Source organism: Coffea arabica, chromosome 10c (genome assembly GCF_036785885.1).
Source record: "Coffea arabica cultivar ET-39 chromosome 10c, Coffea Arabica ET-39 HiFi, whole genome shotgun sequence".
Lineage (NCBI taxonomy): Eukaryota > Viridiplantae > Streptophyta > Magnoliopsida > Gentianales > Rubiaceae > Coffea > Coffea arabica.
In genome coordinates, this window is record NC_092329.1 from 5901395 (window position 1) to 5919628 (window position 18234).

At 36.1% G+C, this 18234-nt stretch overlaps 2 protein-coding genes across 4 annotated transcripts; one reads left to right on the forward strand and one right to left on the reverse strand.

Annotated features, from left to right (window-relative positions):
* Positions 1-2378: 2378 nt before the first annotated feature.
* Positions 2379-4941, forward strand: LOC140015710 (protein arginine N-methyltransferase 2-like). Its single transcript, XM_072068491.1, has 3 exons — positions 2379-2722; positions 3288-3683; positions 4442-4941. The coding sequence occupies exons 1-3, from the start codon at positions 2449-2451 to the stop codon at positions 4753-4755; spliced, it is 984 nt and encodes a 327-aa protein (XP_071924592.1). The 5' UTR covers positions 2379-2448; the 3' UTR covers positions 4756-4941.
* Positions 4942-6791: 1850 nt separating this feature from the next.
* On the reverse strand, positions 6792-11049 carry LOC140015709 (uncharacterized). Of its 3 annotated transcripts, XM_072068489.1 has the most exons (5): positions 9309-11040; positions 8411-8516; positions 8218-8324; positions 7185-7253; positions 6792-7057 (listed from the first exon to the last, which is right to left on the reverse strand). In XM_072068489.1, exons 1-4 carry the CDS (start codon positions 10796-10798, stop codon positions 7232-7234), a joined length of 1725 nt encoding a protein of 574 aa, XP_071924590.1. In that variant the 5' UTR covers positions 10799-11040; the 3' UTR covers positions 6792-7057; positions 7185-7231. The 3 variants fall into 3 exon arrangements, 2 of the variants coding, with proteins under 2 accessions (XP_071924590.1, XP_071924589.1); XM_072068488.1 differs by lacking the exon at positions 7185-7253 and having other exon boundaries at positions 9309-11034; XR_011822329.1 differs by lacking the exons at positions 6792-7057; positions 7185-7253 and having other exon boundaries at positions 8217-8324; positions 8411-8568; positions 9309-11049.
* Positions 11050-18234: the final 7185 nt, after the last annotated feature.

The following is an 18234-nucleotide window of genomic DNA, read 5'->3' on the forward strand; positions in this document are numbered from 1 at the left end:
TATTATTTGGAAAAATTTGCTATCCAAGCACTCCCATTATTTGGAGTAATTCTTGATGTTCTTAAGTGCTTTTGCATCTAAAACCAACTATTTCTATAATAGTTAGTCACCAGGAGACTTTTAAAAAACTATGTATAGGTCAAGGGGTCAAATTCCTTTGTCTACATTATAAAATCTAGAATTTTCTGAAAAATGTTGTCAGCAAGTGCACAGGCATTCGTCTAGACTAAAATTCAGAATTTTCTGAAAAATGTTGTCAACTAGTGCATAGACATTCGTTTAGACTGGTGACAGTTCAGTCTCCTCCGATTTCTCTTTGAATCTCTTCAAATCCTCCTTCCTCTAGTATAGAGTAAGTCTAGATCTATCGTATCTCAGAAAAAAAAAATGCTTTTGCATCTAAGGTTCAAATTTTTTAATAGTAGAAAAATTAAATTATAAAATATATTCAAAAGTGGTTTTAACTTATTCTGATTTTCTCTACATTTACATAAACATGTCTTGCGAGATCTACACAAACGAGAACAAGCTTTTTTTTGGGATATGCAATTTTACTTTATTACTAACATTTAAATGATGACTCATCTTAGGGACGAGTTTGCCTAGAACAATTATAATGGGATATCCATTCCGATTATAGTTGAGCAAGACTTAAAACATAGGAGTGCATGCCATACTTTGAGCGTATTTGGATTATACATTGGTTTGTTTGGATAAAGTATTATTCGAAATATTATTTGGAATAGTATTTTTTGTGATTGATGTATGTGAAATATAAAGGTGGTTGAAAATATAAAAAAGTGATTTGAGAAATGTATTTATAATGTAAGCAAAATATTATTTAGAAAAATTTGGTATCCAAACATTATTTCTGCCTTATTTACACACACTGATTTACTTGCATTATCAACACATTTTTTAATCATTTTTTTATCTCACACACATCACATCAACAAAAATGTTACAGTATTTTTTCACAAAATTATCTCAAATAATTTATTATCCAAACACACTACTTGTTAACTAATAATAATAATATTTGATGTATAATAAACATACTAAATTACTAATAAATAGTTTTATTAAATACATATACAAACTTAGTACTTAATATTATTTGGGTTGTGTAATAAATAATATTCAAGGCAATAATGCAAAATTTTAATCCTTGTATTGGTTGGTCTATTTTTGGCTCCAGAGATCATTTTCTGTACTAATAATGCAAGGACTGTTGCCTTCTTTTTTATCCTTCCATTTTCCAATACTTATCGTTTCTAGGTTGCTACTTGCAATTTTATTATGTCTCGGAATATTTGTCTTCCTTTAAGAGTTTTAATAGTTGTATTGATTGTGATGACTTATGAATTAAGGCGTATACAATGGATGACTTATATGCTTATGTGATATCTCAAAGGATTCTTATGTACATGATACATTTGATTGAAATTTTCATATATTTTATTGAATTACTTGTTTTTTAGTTGAAATCCAAACCTCCAAATAGAAGTTTGGACAATAATCAAATTTTTCCCACAGTGACAGTGCATACACTATTAATATTGGATGAATGACAACTATGCAAAAATTTGAATTTGAAATTTAACTTTTGCACGCATGTCATGAATCTAACGATGATAGTGTATATACACCGTCAGTGTAGAAAATATTTACTTATTATTTAATCTCAAAATATTTCAACTCGATTAATGGTTCTATACTTGCTTTGGAGCATTAAATCTTTGTTGATCATATTGAATTTGTACTCAGTTGATGATTTGAATTGATTATAGATTATAACTGTGACTATTTTTCATATCTTCGTTTGCTTTAGTTTTTCAAATTATAGAATAAATTCAAATTCATAATTCATAGTGTATACAACGTCAGTGCAGGAAAGATTTACTCTTAAATAATTTGTTTTACAAATTTCAATCACCTTTTTATCTCACATACATCAGATTACAAAAAGTGCTACGATAATTATCTCAAATAAATCATCTAAATAAACTCTTATCCAAATAAACATGCCTCCAAAGATTTTCACTAAATTTTTTATGACAAAGACTTACAATCAAGTTTCAAATTTAATACTAACAATCAGATTATAGGATGTTGAAGACCGGCACTAGTACTAACAGCTGTCTCCTTGGGAAATTGAGAACCCTCTATTTTGTCACAAAAAATTGAGAAAACCCGAAATGGGGAGCCTATTGCCATATCTAATAAAGCAATGGCAGATTAGTGGAAATTACATAAACCTCCAGGGTCTTTAGTGAATAACGATTTTGACACTAATGCCACTTCTAAAATGCTAAATCGAAAAAAACCCCACTAAAATTTTTTTTTCTAAGTTTCCAACCCCGCTCAAGCATTCTTCTTTAATCTTAAACCCACACAGCAGGATTTTCTTCTCACTCTCTAAAACCCCATCCCAGAAAGCAACCAACCATGGAAAACGACGAGTTAGTCTGCGAGGCAGCTCGAAACGGCGACGTTGGAAAGCTCAAGACCTTAATTGACTCTGGAGCTGACGTCAGCTGCTTCGATAAAGATGGCCTTACTCCCCTGATGCACGCCGCCAAGCACGGCCATGCTGAGGCTGTTAAGTCCCTCCTCGAAGCCGGCGCCCCCTGGAATGCTCTCTCCCCATCTAACCTCTCCGCCGGCGACTTCGCAATGGATGCCGGCCACCAGGACGCCTTCGACCTCCTCCTTAACGCCGGTCTGTGGATTCAATTCTTGCTTAAACCTTCGATAATTATTATCACCTTTTTTCTTTCAACAGTTGCATTTGCTTGAATGTTTAGGAATTCAGTTAATGAATATTTAGGAATTCAGTTGATGTTGAAATTTTGTAGGACCCAGTTGATATAGCATTGGCATTAATTTTTAGCTCGGCTCAAAATGGACCTGGATAACTATAAAAATGTAGTTTTTACAAAAAGAAAAGAAATCAAGATATTCGAGCAGGACCTGGGATCGACATGATAAAAACTTGGTTGAGCTTGACTTGTGCAATAAGCAAGTTAAGGTTGAACACAATTTTAAGCTTGATGAGGAAGAGAATCAAACTTAGGTTGAATACTAATAGTGTCGGGCTCAGTTAGGCTGATTTTGCACGTAAGCTGTTTGGAGTGGCATTTTCTTCATTTTTTGGTTGTAGCTGATGCTGAATTTCAAGTACTAGTTTAGTTTGGAAATGCTTTCTTTTTCCCTTTTTATTATTTTTGGTGGTTGTTTCTGAAATTTAACATTAGGGAATTGGTTTCTCTATTGTTTTCTAATAGGGATACAAGCTGAGCTGGTGCTAGGAACAATTGCTAGGAAAGGAAGTGAAAATGGGGGATCCAATGTTGATTACTTGGAAGATAGAGTGAATTTTAGTGAGGACAAGTTGATGGATACGGAAGATAAAGCAGTAATGATGGCATGGGAAAAGCCATTGATGGAGGCTCATGCAAAAGCTGTTTGCTCTGGAGGTGGACACATTTTGAACATTGGATTTGGGATGGGCCTTGTTGACACTGCTATACAACAGTACAATCCCACGAGTCATACCATTGTTGAAGCTCATCCAGGGGTGTATAAGCGTATGATTGACTCTGGGTGGGGTGATAAGGAGAATGTGAAGATCATTTATGGTCGGTGGCAAGATGTCCTTGATCAGCTTGGATCTTATGATGGTAAGATGACATTTGCTTTATCCGCTTCCATATTCACACATGAATTAGTGTTAGTATAGGCCTGAAGAATTTCAAAAATTGTTTTAAAGCTAATTCAAAGTAGTACTTCATAAATAATCAGATTGTTTTTCTTGTTGTGACTGGCATCATTTTCATGGAATAATAAGCTCTGCTGAAAATTATTGAAACCAAATGCTGATGAGACTATACCTTGTAGATGAATAAATACATGACATATTGTATACAATATACACTTATATCTTAGAGACAATTTAATTTGTTTAGCATATTTTGTTTCCTTACAGACATACGTGCGTTCAGCATGATTATATAGTCTACTTATATTGTATAGAGATGTTTGAATTTATAGAGTCTACTAATAATAAATTGAAGATATCTATGAAGTGCATAGCTGTGAGATTTATCATTTTTTTTCTTGGTTGGTCATGAACTATCACCATCACTATCATCTTTTCTGATAACTCTAAGAGAAACGTCTGTGCATGTGGCTTCTGCTGTAATAGTATTTGAGAAGGGTCATGAGTTAGCAACCTTAAGTGGTAGTAAAGGGGTATCCCTTGTATTGCATGGATTTGGATTCACAATAGAGCAACTTTACCTCTAAGCCAATTCTCAACATAACTACTTGTTACTCCTAATCGAAAGACACTTTAAGCATTTTTTTTTTGCCAACTCGTCAAAAATCTTCCTGTGTGATGTGAAAATGTGCCTGGTTCTTATTTGTTCCATTTGTACAGGGATATTCTTTGACACCTATGGGGAATATTATGAAGATATGAGAGAGTTTCATCAACATCTTCCTACACTTTTGAAGCCTGGAGGCATATATTCATTCTTCAATGGCCTCTGCGGAAGCAATCCTTTCTTTCATGTTGTTTACTGTCAGTTGGTCTCTTTAGAACTCGAGAGTCTGGGTTATTCAACGCAGCTGATACCATTACCTGTAAAGGACTGCTTGGGTGAAAAAATTTGGGAGGGTGTGAAACATAGATATTGGCAGTTAGATACATACTATCTCGCTGTTTGTCAAGCTGTGGAGGATTCTGAGTGATACTTTACTGTAATAGCTTTAGAAAATCTTCAAAAAAAAAAAAAAAAGAGATTAGTATGCATTATTGCACTTGATTAGAAATATCTGAATGTTAGACTGCTGGAATAACCTTAACGACTCTTGCACTTTGTGTGCCTTTCGTATTCTAATGACCATTGTAGTCCTGCCTTGAAGAATTTTCATTCACTACAATTCTTCATTGTGCTATTTGTCTCCAGCATTTTACATAGATGTAAGAGCCTTGCATCTAATAGAAGGAAAAAGAGGAAAGAAGAAAAGGCTCATTGTTTTGATTTCCAGCATGTACGGTTAAAGATCTGCAGCAATATTTAGGTTTGTTATGTGGTGTGCGTTGAAGTATCCCTTTGCACAAAATTTTGGATCTGTAAGGTATCTTTAGTTTCGAGTTGATCATCCCAGAAGTTGTTAGACCAATAAGGATCCATGTTTATACACAAAGAAAGAAAGCAAAATGAAAGCAGCCTAATCTCTTGCGGCCACTTGCCACACTTTGTTTGCATGGGCTCTCGCATTATTCATGCAAATTGCCATCTCTACCAGAATCATACCCCACGCTTTGAGACTTCTGTGCATTCTTTCTGCAACATCCTCACTCGCTTTGTACAGCAGATGCATAAGCCAACAATTAGCATCTCCTATATATATGAGAGCTGCCACCGAAATAGACGAGCAGATCTCCCTTTCTGCTATAAATCAGTACTACTAGTTGTTATCAATTATAAAGTATGTCATTCGTCAAGGCTCTTGGCTTGCATGTTTAAGTTATTTTCGACTTCCTTGCACCATTTTCTGAGCCTTAACTTCCTAAATTTTGCCTCATTTCCGTTTACATTTCTTTGAAATATTTTCTACGTTCCTTATAGTAAGGATTGCCACCAAGAGTTTCCGTTAAATTTAACCTATGCAACTTTGTGAGAAAGACAATGGCACATCATGATGTTGGTTTGTTGAGTCTCATTTTCCTGCTTGTGGTGTGTCTAGAGTTTTATGCTTGTGTAGCTGTCGAAGCTACAAGGCCTGAGAAAACCTTGGCTGTTAATCAGTATCATATAGGTAAAAGGCATGAGAAGAAGTACGTGAATAGGGCAGCCCATGTGGGGTTGACAGCTGGTAATTTTGGTAGCGGCTGGAATGGTGGTGGTAGTGGTGGCAATGGATATGGATCAGGTTCTGGGGGCAATGGTGGTGGATATGGGGCTGGAATTGGAGGCAGCAATGACGGCAGTGGATATGGCTCTGTAGGTGGTAATGGTGGTGGTTCCGGGGCTGGAAGCGGAGGCAGCAATGACGGCAGTGGATATGGCTCTGTAGGTGGTAATGGTGGTGGGTCGGGTGGAGGTGGTGGCAGTGGGTCTGGATTGGGTGGAGGTGGTGGTCCAGGCTGTAAATATGGTCCAGGTGGTGGTGGTAATAGTGGTGGATGGAATGGTGGTAGCTATGGTCCTGGTGCAAGCAGCAGGCAAGGGAGTCGGGGCAGCAGCTATGGCTATGGCAGGGGCTGGCGCGGGGGCCCTGGCTCAGGATATGGCAGCGGTAGTGCTGGTCATGGCAGCGGAGGTAACAACGGAGAAGGGCAGTATGGAATCAATGGTGGGCGCCTAGACAGGGACAAGCAGCAGCTCCCATGCAGCATGAAACCATGACATAGCCAAGGTGTTTCCTGAGCTATAATTGCTCCATTAGTGAAGAAATAAAGAGCACTTTCTCCAGTGTAATAATTCTGCAGTTTGCTAATAGCTATGCTTGCTATATATCTGCAACAGTGATCTCCAACTAGTGTATAACTTCCACTGTTTGAGAATAATAACGTTCTTATTAGCCGTGGCCTTGTATGTGCCGAAATCAACTATAGGTTGTGCCCGTCAGTTGGAACCAAAGCTTCACATCGCACAAAATTAAGGATCACACTATCTAAAGGCAAGCAATAATGCTGTGACAAGGGTGTTGAAGCCAAATCTTTTAACAATTAGAGAAACACAATACAGGAAAGAAATATAATCCAATGAAGACCCAAGTACGTGAAAAGAATTATTGATTAAGTCAAGAGGCCAATCGATCTCTGGACAAATGCTGATGTTCCATATATACATATATATATATATATAACTTGCATGACCACTATCATAATCATCACCAAGGAGAGATGAATGATAGCAAACAGCCAAACGGTTCAAATCCACACTGCACATGGTTGGAAAAATTACATTGTGCTTTTATTTCGGGAGAAGGAGCCAAATTTGTTGCCAACACAAGCGGTTAATCAACTTTCTCATTCTTCGTCCTGGAATTGGAAAGCAAATTCTGTCAGAATTATCGTATCATGTGTAGCAACAGGTGATTATCTAAAACATGATCAGTGGAGGAAATGCAGAGTGATTTAGAAATTTGAGGGGCGAAGGCAACCGAACCTAAGAGGATTGGATAAAGGCAGTCCTCAAGCAAAAAAATGGCGATGTTAATTTACAGGTGGACTTGGACTGTTCATCACGAATGCCAGCAAAACCTTGGAATTAATACCAAAGCAAGGACACTCAAGCCATCTAAGTGGTTTTCAGCATTGTAATAGATAGCAATGACGGGGTAGGATGACTTGAAGTTCAAGAGAAAATCATAACAGAGATTCCTAAAATCAAGATGAATATGTAATCCCCTGACAACCTTAACATTAACCATTTACACAGTAAATGAAATAGAAAGCTGGAATTGCCGCGGATTCCAATCATCATCATTAAGAAAAAGCACAAGATCAGTATATGCCATGCTGGACCAACCAGCATACTCAACATCAACCTAAAGCCTCAAATGCTGAAACTATCAGTAGTCTTCAATGAAGCTCCTCAAATAAGCCTTGCTGAAATAGAAAATAAGGGCTGAAATAACAATTCTTAGATCTCAAGGGGATGTTGTATGACAGGTCCTTTTTTTTTTTTTTAAAAAAAAATTTTGTTGGTCAGATTGTAGCCAAAACTCAGACTACATAAATAATTTCAATTAAGACCACAATATGCTGTCAAAGTTTGCCCAAAAAAGATCTCCAGAAAATAAGCTTTCAAATGGACTAATACCAAATCAGCACGTACACAACTTAACTACCTCATGCCTCTCAGCAACTCAACCTCATTGATCTATTCCCCTCAGTAGACCAGTAACAAGAAGCAGAAGCTACATTATAGTATGAGACAGCATAGTATATAAATCATTATGACCTCGAGAAAAAATGAAGCAGGAAATAACTGAATTTTCCTGTCATCTAAGAACCATATTCCTATCTTTAATGCTTTGACTAGAAGGGATGCAGGAAAGTAATGTATTTAACTAGTTTCCTTGAAAGGGTAAGAGACAATAGAGGGCGGCACAGAAGCATAAGGAATCAAGTACCTATTTCAGAACCTTTAACTCAAAATGTGAAATTTGTCTATGGAAAACAAAATAAAGACTTACTTTCCAACTTCAAAGCTAATCTGAGGGTCCTGAACAGAGCTTGACTCAGTATCTGGATTGCCACATACTCCAGTTTCGGATTTTAAAGAACCATGCCGTTCATCTTCCTGCAGCTCAAAGGCAGTAGCATGAGGCTAACAGTCTTCCTGTGATGATTATTGAGCAACTTCACTTGGATACAGGACAAACTTACAGCAGAAGAATGTTGCATCCAACCAGGATTGTTGTCTGACAGAATCTTGATATATTCCTCCATTGCGACCTCTGGCCTCATGTTTCCCAGTTGCTGCCACGCATTCCTTGCACAATGGAATTAGGGCCTCCATCACTCACACATAGCAGCTTTCAACCCTGTTATGTAACTAGCAATCAAACTATACCCTGAACGTCTTTCATTGGTTGGTCCTAAGGTGATCATTGGACTCAGTCCATCTGTCTAGTTCAAAACCCCCATATCTTACATGTCTATGGTATATGTTACTCATGAGTCAAGCCAAGGTATTTAATCTATCAATCAACTTTTACCATATTCTGTTCTCGCTTACAAATTTAAGTAGTACTAACAGAGTTGTCTTCTATGAAACAGGGAAGGTCAAGGAAAGGATCAAAATCTAACAATGAGTTAGTTCCTCACTGAAGGCTGTGAACTCTAATTCCAGTCTAAGGGGTGTCTGGCTGAAGATACATGCACACACACATATTGGTTCTTATGCCTATACTATTTTTGTCAGCTACATTTACACTTTTTCTCTGTTGCACGGTAACTCATACAACCCTTGTAAATGTATTTTCAGATTTTCAAAGATATTTTCACATTGATTCAGTTAAAAACAACTAGGCTGCCAATCTTGACAGGTATTTTAGCTTAAAATTGTACCAACTTCCTTCTACATTTCCTCAACAACCACCATATTATGAAAATAGTCCTATTTACTCCTATCTTCCTTTCACTCATAGATGCCCACTAGTTATGTTCAGGATAACAATCACTTCACTAAAGCAACTTAATTAAACACATACACAGAAAAACAGGGTGATAACTTTCTAAAAATCAAGGAGTATGGATGTTTTATCCAAGTAAAAACCATTACCATTTGGCTCGGGCAGAGAACATAAGCGCCATTGGCTGGGGATCATGGCATGGCCCTTCCAATGCAAGTTTATGAAGTGCATACAATTGCACCAGCACATCACTTCCCAAGCTCACCAACTGTTCATCCTTTCTTTTCGCCCCATACTCCACATAATTAACAGCTTCAGCAAACACCTTCTCTAGCTCACTTCTCTCTATTCCCTCCCAGTCATCATCATCAGAAGCAGCACTATGATCGATTTTCTCATCCCTTAGTATATACTTATCCTCCACCCCTTCATTTTCTTTACTCAAGTCCTCTACGATTCCAATCGCATTGCCCTCCTTAGTACTCACAACTCTGCCTTCCTCATTTTGAGGAAGGGAGATATCATCGTAGGCCAATTTCACCTCAGACTTTACCTTCACTGAAACAACCAAATCATCCAAATTTCCACTCACCATTTGAGTGTTGCTGTCATAGACCTTGTCTGCATCAATTGCAGTATGTTTACCCCTTTCATAAACAGCCTCTCTGTCCAACTCTTTATTTAAGTACTCTGCATTAGCAGCCAACTTTTCTCCAGCTGCAGCATCATTTTGATTACTCTCATAACTCATCAACTTTAGCTCATTCTCATCACCAGTACTTTCAGTTTTTATCTCCTCTCCAATCACCACACCTCCCAAGCCACTACCAACCACAACTTCATTCTTTACACTACAAAGATCACCAAATTTAGCATGCTCATTCTTTTCTCCAACAGCTTCTCTATGGAATGCCTCATCCAACAATTCAACATCTTTAGACGCTTTTTTGCCTTCAACAACATCATTTTGATCACTCCCATCACTCATCAATTTTAGCCCGTCTTCACCACCAATACCCTCAGTTTTCATCTCCTCTCCAACTAACACATCTCTGAAGCCACTACCAACCACCTCTTCATTCTTTTCACTACAAAGTTCACCAAATGTAGCAACTTCTTTCTTTCCCTCGACAGCCTCACCGTCGATTGCCTCATCCAACAGTTGAACATCTTCAGACCCTTTTTTCCCTTCCACATCACCATCCTTTGCATCCCTCGTCATATTTTCATGAGCACGTTCCTCAACCAATTTCTCACCATAAGCCCTCAGTACTTCAGATTTTTTATCCACTTTTTCACCCCCAAATCCATAATCAGCCTCCAACGACTTATCCAAAATCCCAACTTTTTCGGATATACTTTCACTTGTATGAAAATTTTTAACGGGTTCCTCAGAACTCTCCAGGTGAACAACGTTTCCAACCACAACATCATCCACAAATTTCACTCTCCTTTTCTTGCTCTTAGCCCTCCCAACTTTTAACCCTTTATCAACCTTCACCTCCTCTGCTCCAACCTTTTGATCAAGATTCTTTTCCTCACTACTGCTGGGAACAGCAACTGAAACCAACTTTGCAATAACAAAAGAGAAAACCAAAGCCACAAAGGCTGTCAGAAGGAGCTCCAGAAACAACCCCATACTCTGCACTCTTCTTTTTCTTTTTTTTTGTCAAGAAAAAAAAAATCCCAACTTTGGAGACTACTATCAGAGGGGGAAACTTGTATATGAGATAAGAAAGATTAAAGTATAACGGAAGGAATAAGAATTGCAGAAAAATATTAGCATTCCAAGAATGAAAGACACCATCAAGTACAAGTTATCAAGGGATATTTACAGGGAAGAGCAAAGCATATTCTCTATTCCCAAAAGACTCTTTTGTCTTTCAATTTCTAAACAATTTTCCATGTTTGTGGGGCCTGGCATTTGGCTCTTCATTGGATGATAGTAGACGAAAAGTGCATAAAGAGCCCAGCTAAATGACGAGATCATGTGAACTTTGCTACAGGTCCTCTGAATCCTGGTACACATTTAATTTTCATCGTGGAAAACATTTTTGTTAATTTTGTTTTACTACATGGTTTTTATACCCGTGACAAAAAAAAAAAAAAGTGGATCATAACATATTATGATGTGAGTAATCTTTATAAATGAGAAGCTTAGACTACTATTAAGATTATTAAGTAATGTTTAAATATATTGATAAAATGACCTCTTCCTTCTTATGTATCCAAAAAAGAAGAGAGAGAGAGAAATAAGAGTTTAATTTAGCACATTATACTAATTTCGTAAAAGAAAAGGGGACCATAATTTTTATGGCAAAGAAAAGGAATCTCGGCAGTAAGGAAATACTTCGACGAAAAATTGGATAACGTTCTAGTTCCTCGGCAATCACAATCACAACCTTGTAGGCTTCTTGCAGTGCATCGATTTCCATAACTTGCAAAATCTTTTTTCCTGGACCGTAGTTAAGGACCTGACCGATTCTACAAGTTAGAAGCAAATTGTGCGGAAGTTACAACATAAGAAATCAAATAAGAACGTAATAAGGCTTAAATTGTAAGATTAAACGGATTTTTTATTAAGCATCCGACACTACACTTAAACTTCACATAATTTGTCGCATATATACCCATATTAATCATTATTGTCGTTCCTTATATTTATATACTTTTTTTTAAATTAATTTTTATCTTTTTTAAAAAAAATCTAACAATTGAAATATATCTGAATCGAATAAACACTTGTTAGACTGCTCCGTTTTAAAAATACCATGCGACTATACAAGTCACGTATGGAGGTGAGTTGATGTAGCTAAATCGCAAATGGAGATAACTTCTTTCCTGTGTCAAGTCAGTTTAACACGAATAATCAATATTCTTAATTCCTTCCGGTGCAAGTAATGATTGCATGTGAGCATTTTCGTTAGGTTGGAACCATACAACTTTGTCCAAATTCTATGCACACGCATAAAAGGGGAACACACGCGACCCAAACAAAATGCCTGTACCAGATAAATTATGCTCCATATAATGTAGCCCCGGCTGACAAAAGATTCTTCTGTTTCCAATACGGTAATTAGAAAACCTTTCAAAATATTCAAGAAATTATGTAAAAAATGATGGTCCAAAGTTTGACCATTAAAATTCAATTGTAGCGTGATACACTTTTTTGGACACGGGAATTACATTTTGCTAGTATTAACTAAGTCAAACGGTGTCACTATCATTATCCTCTTTGCATGAGGACATAAAATATTGTAATTTTTTATGAAATTAATCTTATATACACTGTCACTATTAGACACATAACATAACACGTGTATAAATTTTGAATTAAAAATCTAAAATTTGCGCATGTATCATGTATTTAACCATGAGTCCGTGACAACGTATAAAGTGTTAATGAATATAAAATTAATTCTCTTTTTTTTTTTTTTTTGCAGCGATTGTTTGTTTGGCGGATACAAAAGATCCAGATGCGTGCTTGCTTAGTCAGTAAGCTTATCCTGTTGAATAGGACGGTGTTGTTTTTGTAAAGACTGCTTTCCTTTCATCATTATGGCAGTAGGTGCAAACATGTGATTCCCTTTCCTTACCAACGAAAAGAAAATGGCCACATATGATATGATCAAGTTGGTTTGTTTGGACAGCTGATTATTTTTCCACGTGTCAAATTTCTTTGAGTCTTGTAGCATACTTAGGAAGTATTTTGGATTTCTAATCCACCAATTATTTAGATTCTTCTAGATTGGATTTAAATTTTCCGGCGTTTCATTCTCTTTTTTTTTTTTTTTTGGGTTACAAACCTAAACTATCCTCCATTTGGGTACACAGAAAAAACTTGATCCCGTTCGTTTTGTGCGTCTAAATGTGTAATTACATCTTCGAGAAGTTAAGATAGGTTGTCAAATTGGGATTCTATTTTGTTAACGTTAGAGTAAATTCATTTAGAAGATAGTTGCAATTGTAATCCAATTTCAGTTATCCAACGAACTGTTTCTATGAATCGACTGTGAAGCCCAATCTGTTGAGGAAAAGTCTTCCAAGCCGAAGTACTGCTTAACATTGAAAGCCCAGCCCAAGGAGCTTTGTGAACGGATTGAAATGTTTGTTTGAGTATTGGTTCTTCAGCCGATGGTCATTATAAAACAACGCTATGGGCCTAAATCTCCACTCCAAAATCCAAATCAATAGGTCCTGAAACCGAAACACTTTAATTTTCTTTACTTCTTCTGTGATATTTAAAATCTTTAGACACCAATCTAATTTTTTATTTAATAAAAATTGATCAACTCTCCGATTATGCGACTAAAGTGTTAGGTAAGATACAAAAAGAACCACACTCTTTCTTCAATTTATTTTTGTCCCTTCTTTTCTTATCACTTAAATTTCACGAATATATTATTTCGTAAATTAATCTTCCATTGCTTTGGTAAAAATAGTCCAGCACTAATTGTTTTCAAAAATCTGAGAGAGCTTTCCAAAGAGAATAATCATTGAAACTCCTGATTTAGCAAAAATGCTAATTCATTAAACATTTTTTTGGTCTAGTCAGATCTTTAAACTCCCCTTCCATATAAAATAAAATATATTAAGTTATAAAAATATTATCGTAAGAAAAAAATGAGCTACTCAATTCCCATTGTTTACCTGTAAGCAATGCTGCTAGTTTATATATATATATTTTTTGACACAGGAGTATCCGGACTTTCGGCCCGACTAATCCCCTATGGCTCGAAAGAAGAGGTTCATTCCTCTCGAACACATTAACCCCGAGACTCGATCCTCAGTGACCATATTCTAAAGAAGAGCAACACACCACACGAGCTACCCCGGGTTGGGCACTGCTAGTTTATACATACACATCACTTTTTGCGAGTGCGGATTAGGTTAGGTGAAACAAACAAAATCCATTACGTAGTACCCCGGAAGATCAAAGGAAAGGACATATAATTTATTGCCCTATCTCCCAACTTCCACCAGAGACAGACAGAGGTTGGACATTTTCTTTCTTTCCTTCTTTCTTTGATAGTGGCATGATCAGCCACGGATTTAAGGGGGGGCTGGTGGGGGCTTAAGCCCCCCCCAAGCCGCCGGAAAAACCCCTACATCTAGTCTACCTTCCAAGCAATGCTGCTCTGCCAATTACACTGATGGCACGGGAGTACGAGGTTTTCACGGTTGTTCCTGTCAAGGAAACATCAAATGGTTCTCGATTCGCTCCTATAGGCCTCATCAGGATGTTCAATTCAGGTGGAGCGGTCAAAGAAGTGGGTTATGGAAAGAACATATGCGTCAAAGCACGGGGATGTGGTACTTTTGGAGCCTATTCATCAGTCAGACCCAAAAGAATCACAGATGACACAGAGGAAGTCCAGTTTCATTTTGAAGAAGCCTCTGGATTGGTAACCCTCGATCTCCCAGTCCCAGTCCCAGTCCCAGAGAGAGCGCTGTACCTCTGGACCATCAACATTGAACTCTAAACAATTAGTTACAGCATTGAAGGCCGCCGGGCCCCATTAATTTAGAATGGAGCCCCATGCCAGCTTTGCTCTCTGTAAACCTCCTTCAAAAATCAGCGGATGGTTTTGGATTGGATAGGCTCTATATGTTGCGCAAACCCATCAGAAGAATCTTTTGCTGCACACTCCTAGATTTTTAACCATTTCGCCTTATGAACGAGACAAAAAAGATATCCTTCTCTGTTACGATCTTCTAACGCAAAAACTTATGTCCCGGGGCACGACCCGGATCTTAGCAGAAGCAGCAGGAATCAATTTGGGCATGATGGGACTTAGCTTCGTAGCAACTTTTGACTTTGCTTCTTGTAGCTTTTCCATTGGGTTTGTGCAATATACATATTATTATTGATCCACCAGCTTCACTTGCAGGCCCAAATATTTTCTAGTTGAATTCTTGGACTTGATGGTAACGTGCTAAAAATAAAATCTGAAGGAACAAATGAACAAGCAATTGTTTGTGGCGACGGTTGAATGAGTAGTACTTTTCTTGATCCATTGTAATACAACACGCAAGTTGAATGACTGTCTGGTTGTATATATCGAGAAGGATATTTTTGCAACAATTGAAAATGAGCAAATATTGCAGCGTTTTCAACGGATGAAGACTCGCAGAATGCAATTGCCTCCTCTTCGTTATTCGAGTGCAACAACTACCAATACTTCAAGTGTTAATCAATAACAAATTTTTGGGTATGTATAATTATATGTTTTTATTATTTTTATAATTATTGATTCTAAATTTTACTTATTAAATATATTTATTTCGTCACAAAAAAATTTTTTTAATACACTTCAGCCCCCCCAAAAATAAATTTCTGGCTCCGTCCCTGGGCATGATCATCAAGCCAGAGACAAAGCAAAATCAAGACGGTGACCAAAATTTCTTGTATCACTTGGTTAGCGTGTTAGGACCACCAGCTGTTGTTCTTGGCAAATCTTCTTGAATGCGTACCACCAATTTACAATTAATTTATAGTGAGCTCCAGCTGTATGCTGTACAAATTCTTTGACCACTATTCTTAGTCTACCCAGGAAGAAGAAGACCCGCAACGGCAACGCCCCTACAATACCCATCGGTTTATCATTTACGGCCACCCCATGATAGTCTCAAACTACTACTAGTATATTATTATTGTTTCTGCATGGCCGACCATACAATTTCCACCCTCTGTTTATCATCATCTTCGCAGTTTCGGGCTTCAAAAGTCCACTCCTAAATCCCTACCTACTTGGTGCTGTTGCGTCTCATGGCTTCTTTTTTACTCCTTTTTTAAATTTAGGTTTCATTTTGAGTTAATGTAGCTCTTTAATATGTTCTATTAGTGGACTTTCTATACTTATATTAAGAAATTCAATTTGCTAGATAGTATCATGGATTTGTTCTCGATTGATTATTTTGACTGATTATAAATTCTGATTTGAGTAATTAGTTTTTGTGATATTTTCAGTTGTTTTTGTATTCTGATTATATATTTTTTTAATTACTACAAAATTTAAAAATCATAATAGCCCAAAAAAATAACTTTTATTGATTTTGAATAATCAAATTTTGTAAAATTTAAAGCAACCAAAAACAAGGCACATATATGACACTTGTTTCATTATATATAGTAGAAAACTTGGTATAAAAATTTTAAAAAAAAGGAAGAAAGAAATCTAGCAGTAATCTCAAATTGAAGTTTTCTTTCGTTCTTTCTTTATACTCCCTCCGTTCCATTTTGATAGTTCTAGTTTTTTTTCACACAATTTAAGAAAAAATAATTAACTTTGTTGGAACAATAAATTTATGTTGCTATTTTTCTAAAATACCCTTACATTAAATAGAGTATAACTTTATATTAATTATTCATGAAAACCTGAATTGATGGTTTATGGAAACTTGAATTGATGATCAAGAAAAATTCAATCCTCATTTTACATTATTTCACTTGAAAGAATAACAAAGCTGGTTTTTCATATATAAATATGTTTTGGAAAATCTAAATGTGTTAAATGGGGTAGGTTAACAATCTATATTAAATAAGATAGTTTATAATAATAATAACCTACATTGAATAACGGTATTTTAGAGAAATTAAAAGATAATTATATTTTTCAATTGGAAAGTGGACTATAATTTGGGACAGATGAAAAAGAAAAACAGCTACAGCTACCGATTTTAGACTTGTGGCTTAATTAGGGCTGCTGTCGAGTTGAGTCGACTACTCGAGCTCGACTCGAGGCAAATATAACTAAGCTCGAGCTCGATATCAATTTATGGAACTCGAGCTCGAACTCGAGCTCAAGTTTAATTAAATGTAATTAATTCAAATCAAGCTCAATCGAGCTTATTCGAGCTCAATCAAGCCTAATCAAACTCAAGTAATAAAAATTAATATTTTATATATAATTTTAAATAAAAGATATTATTGACATTTCATAATAATAAAAATTAAAATATATATTATAAAAACTCGATAGAGCTCGTCGAGCTTTCGAGTATTATATTTCCAAGATCGAGCTCGACTCGATAGCTCTAACGAATTCGATCTCGAGCTCGAGCTCAGCTGCCGAGCTACTTGGTTCAGCTCCACCCCTAGGCTTAACTAATGCATGAAGCCATGAAGTCCTTGGAAACAAAATAGGAAGTATATCTACAGAAATTTATCATCTTTATTTTACAGTTATTGAATCCCTCTCATCGAATGATCTTACGTTCATATCCAATAGAATATTCTAACTCACATATTAATTAAGTTGACTTATGGCTGTACATTAATGTGTGTCAAAACATCTTAATCACTGGTTTCATATTAAAATCCAATTTCCTGTGTTTGTCTTTCAGGAAAACAACAAAACGTTTGGCATGTTATGTTATTGGCCATATGCTTATCCCATAATTTCTTTTCTTTATCTTGATGTGAAGCAAAGCCAACCATATATTTGAAAGGGAAAATCATCCAAAACGTCCCTCACATTTTGTAAAATGACTTTTTTCGTTACTCACTTTTAAAAGTATAATTTTATGTCCCTTACATATTCACATCGGTCAAATTTAGTCTCTAACTAGGTTTCAGATCATTTTTTGGCCGGAATCCATCACGTGCAAGGCACGTGATCATTTTTTAAAGGTAAATTTGTCAAATTATATTTTACATAATCTAATCTATAGTCCTCCGCATTTTATAAAACAAATTTTTTCTTCCATCACATTTTATAAAATGATTTTTTCATCCCTCACATTTCACAAAATAAATTTCTCTATCCCTCACATTTCAAAAAATGAATATTTCCATCCCTCACTAATTATGTGTGTGAGGGAAACCCTAAAAAAAAAATATGTGTGTGAATATATTTTGTTTAAACACATATATACATCTATTTGATTTTGCTTAATAATACGAATATCATAAATATATGTATGTGTCTATTTGATTTCACTTAACAATACGAATACCATATATTATACGTGATCATTTGATTTCATCTGGTATTAGCTAGTAAAAAATCTTGCATTCATTGTCAAGTTGGCCAATAAAGCTATTTTCGATCAAAATACAATAAGAATATGCAA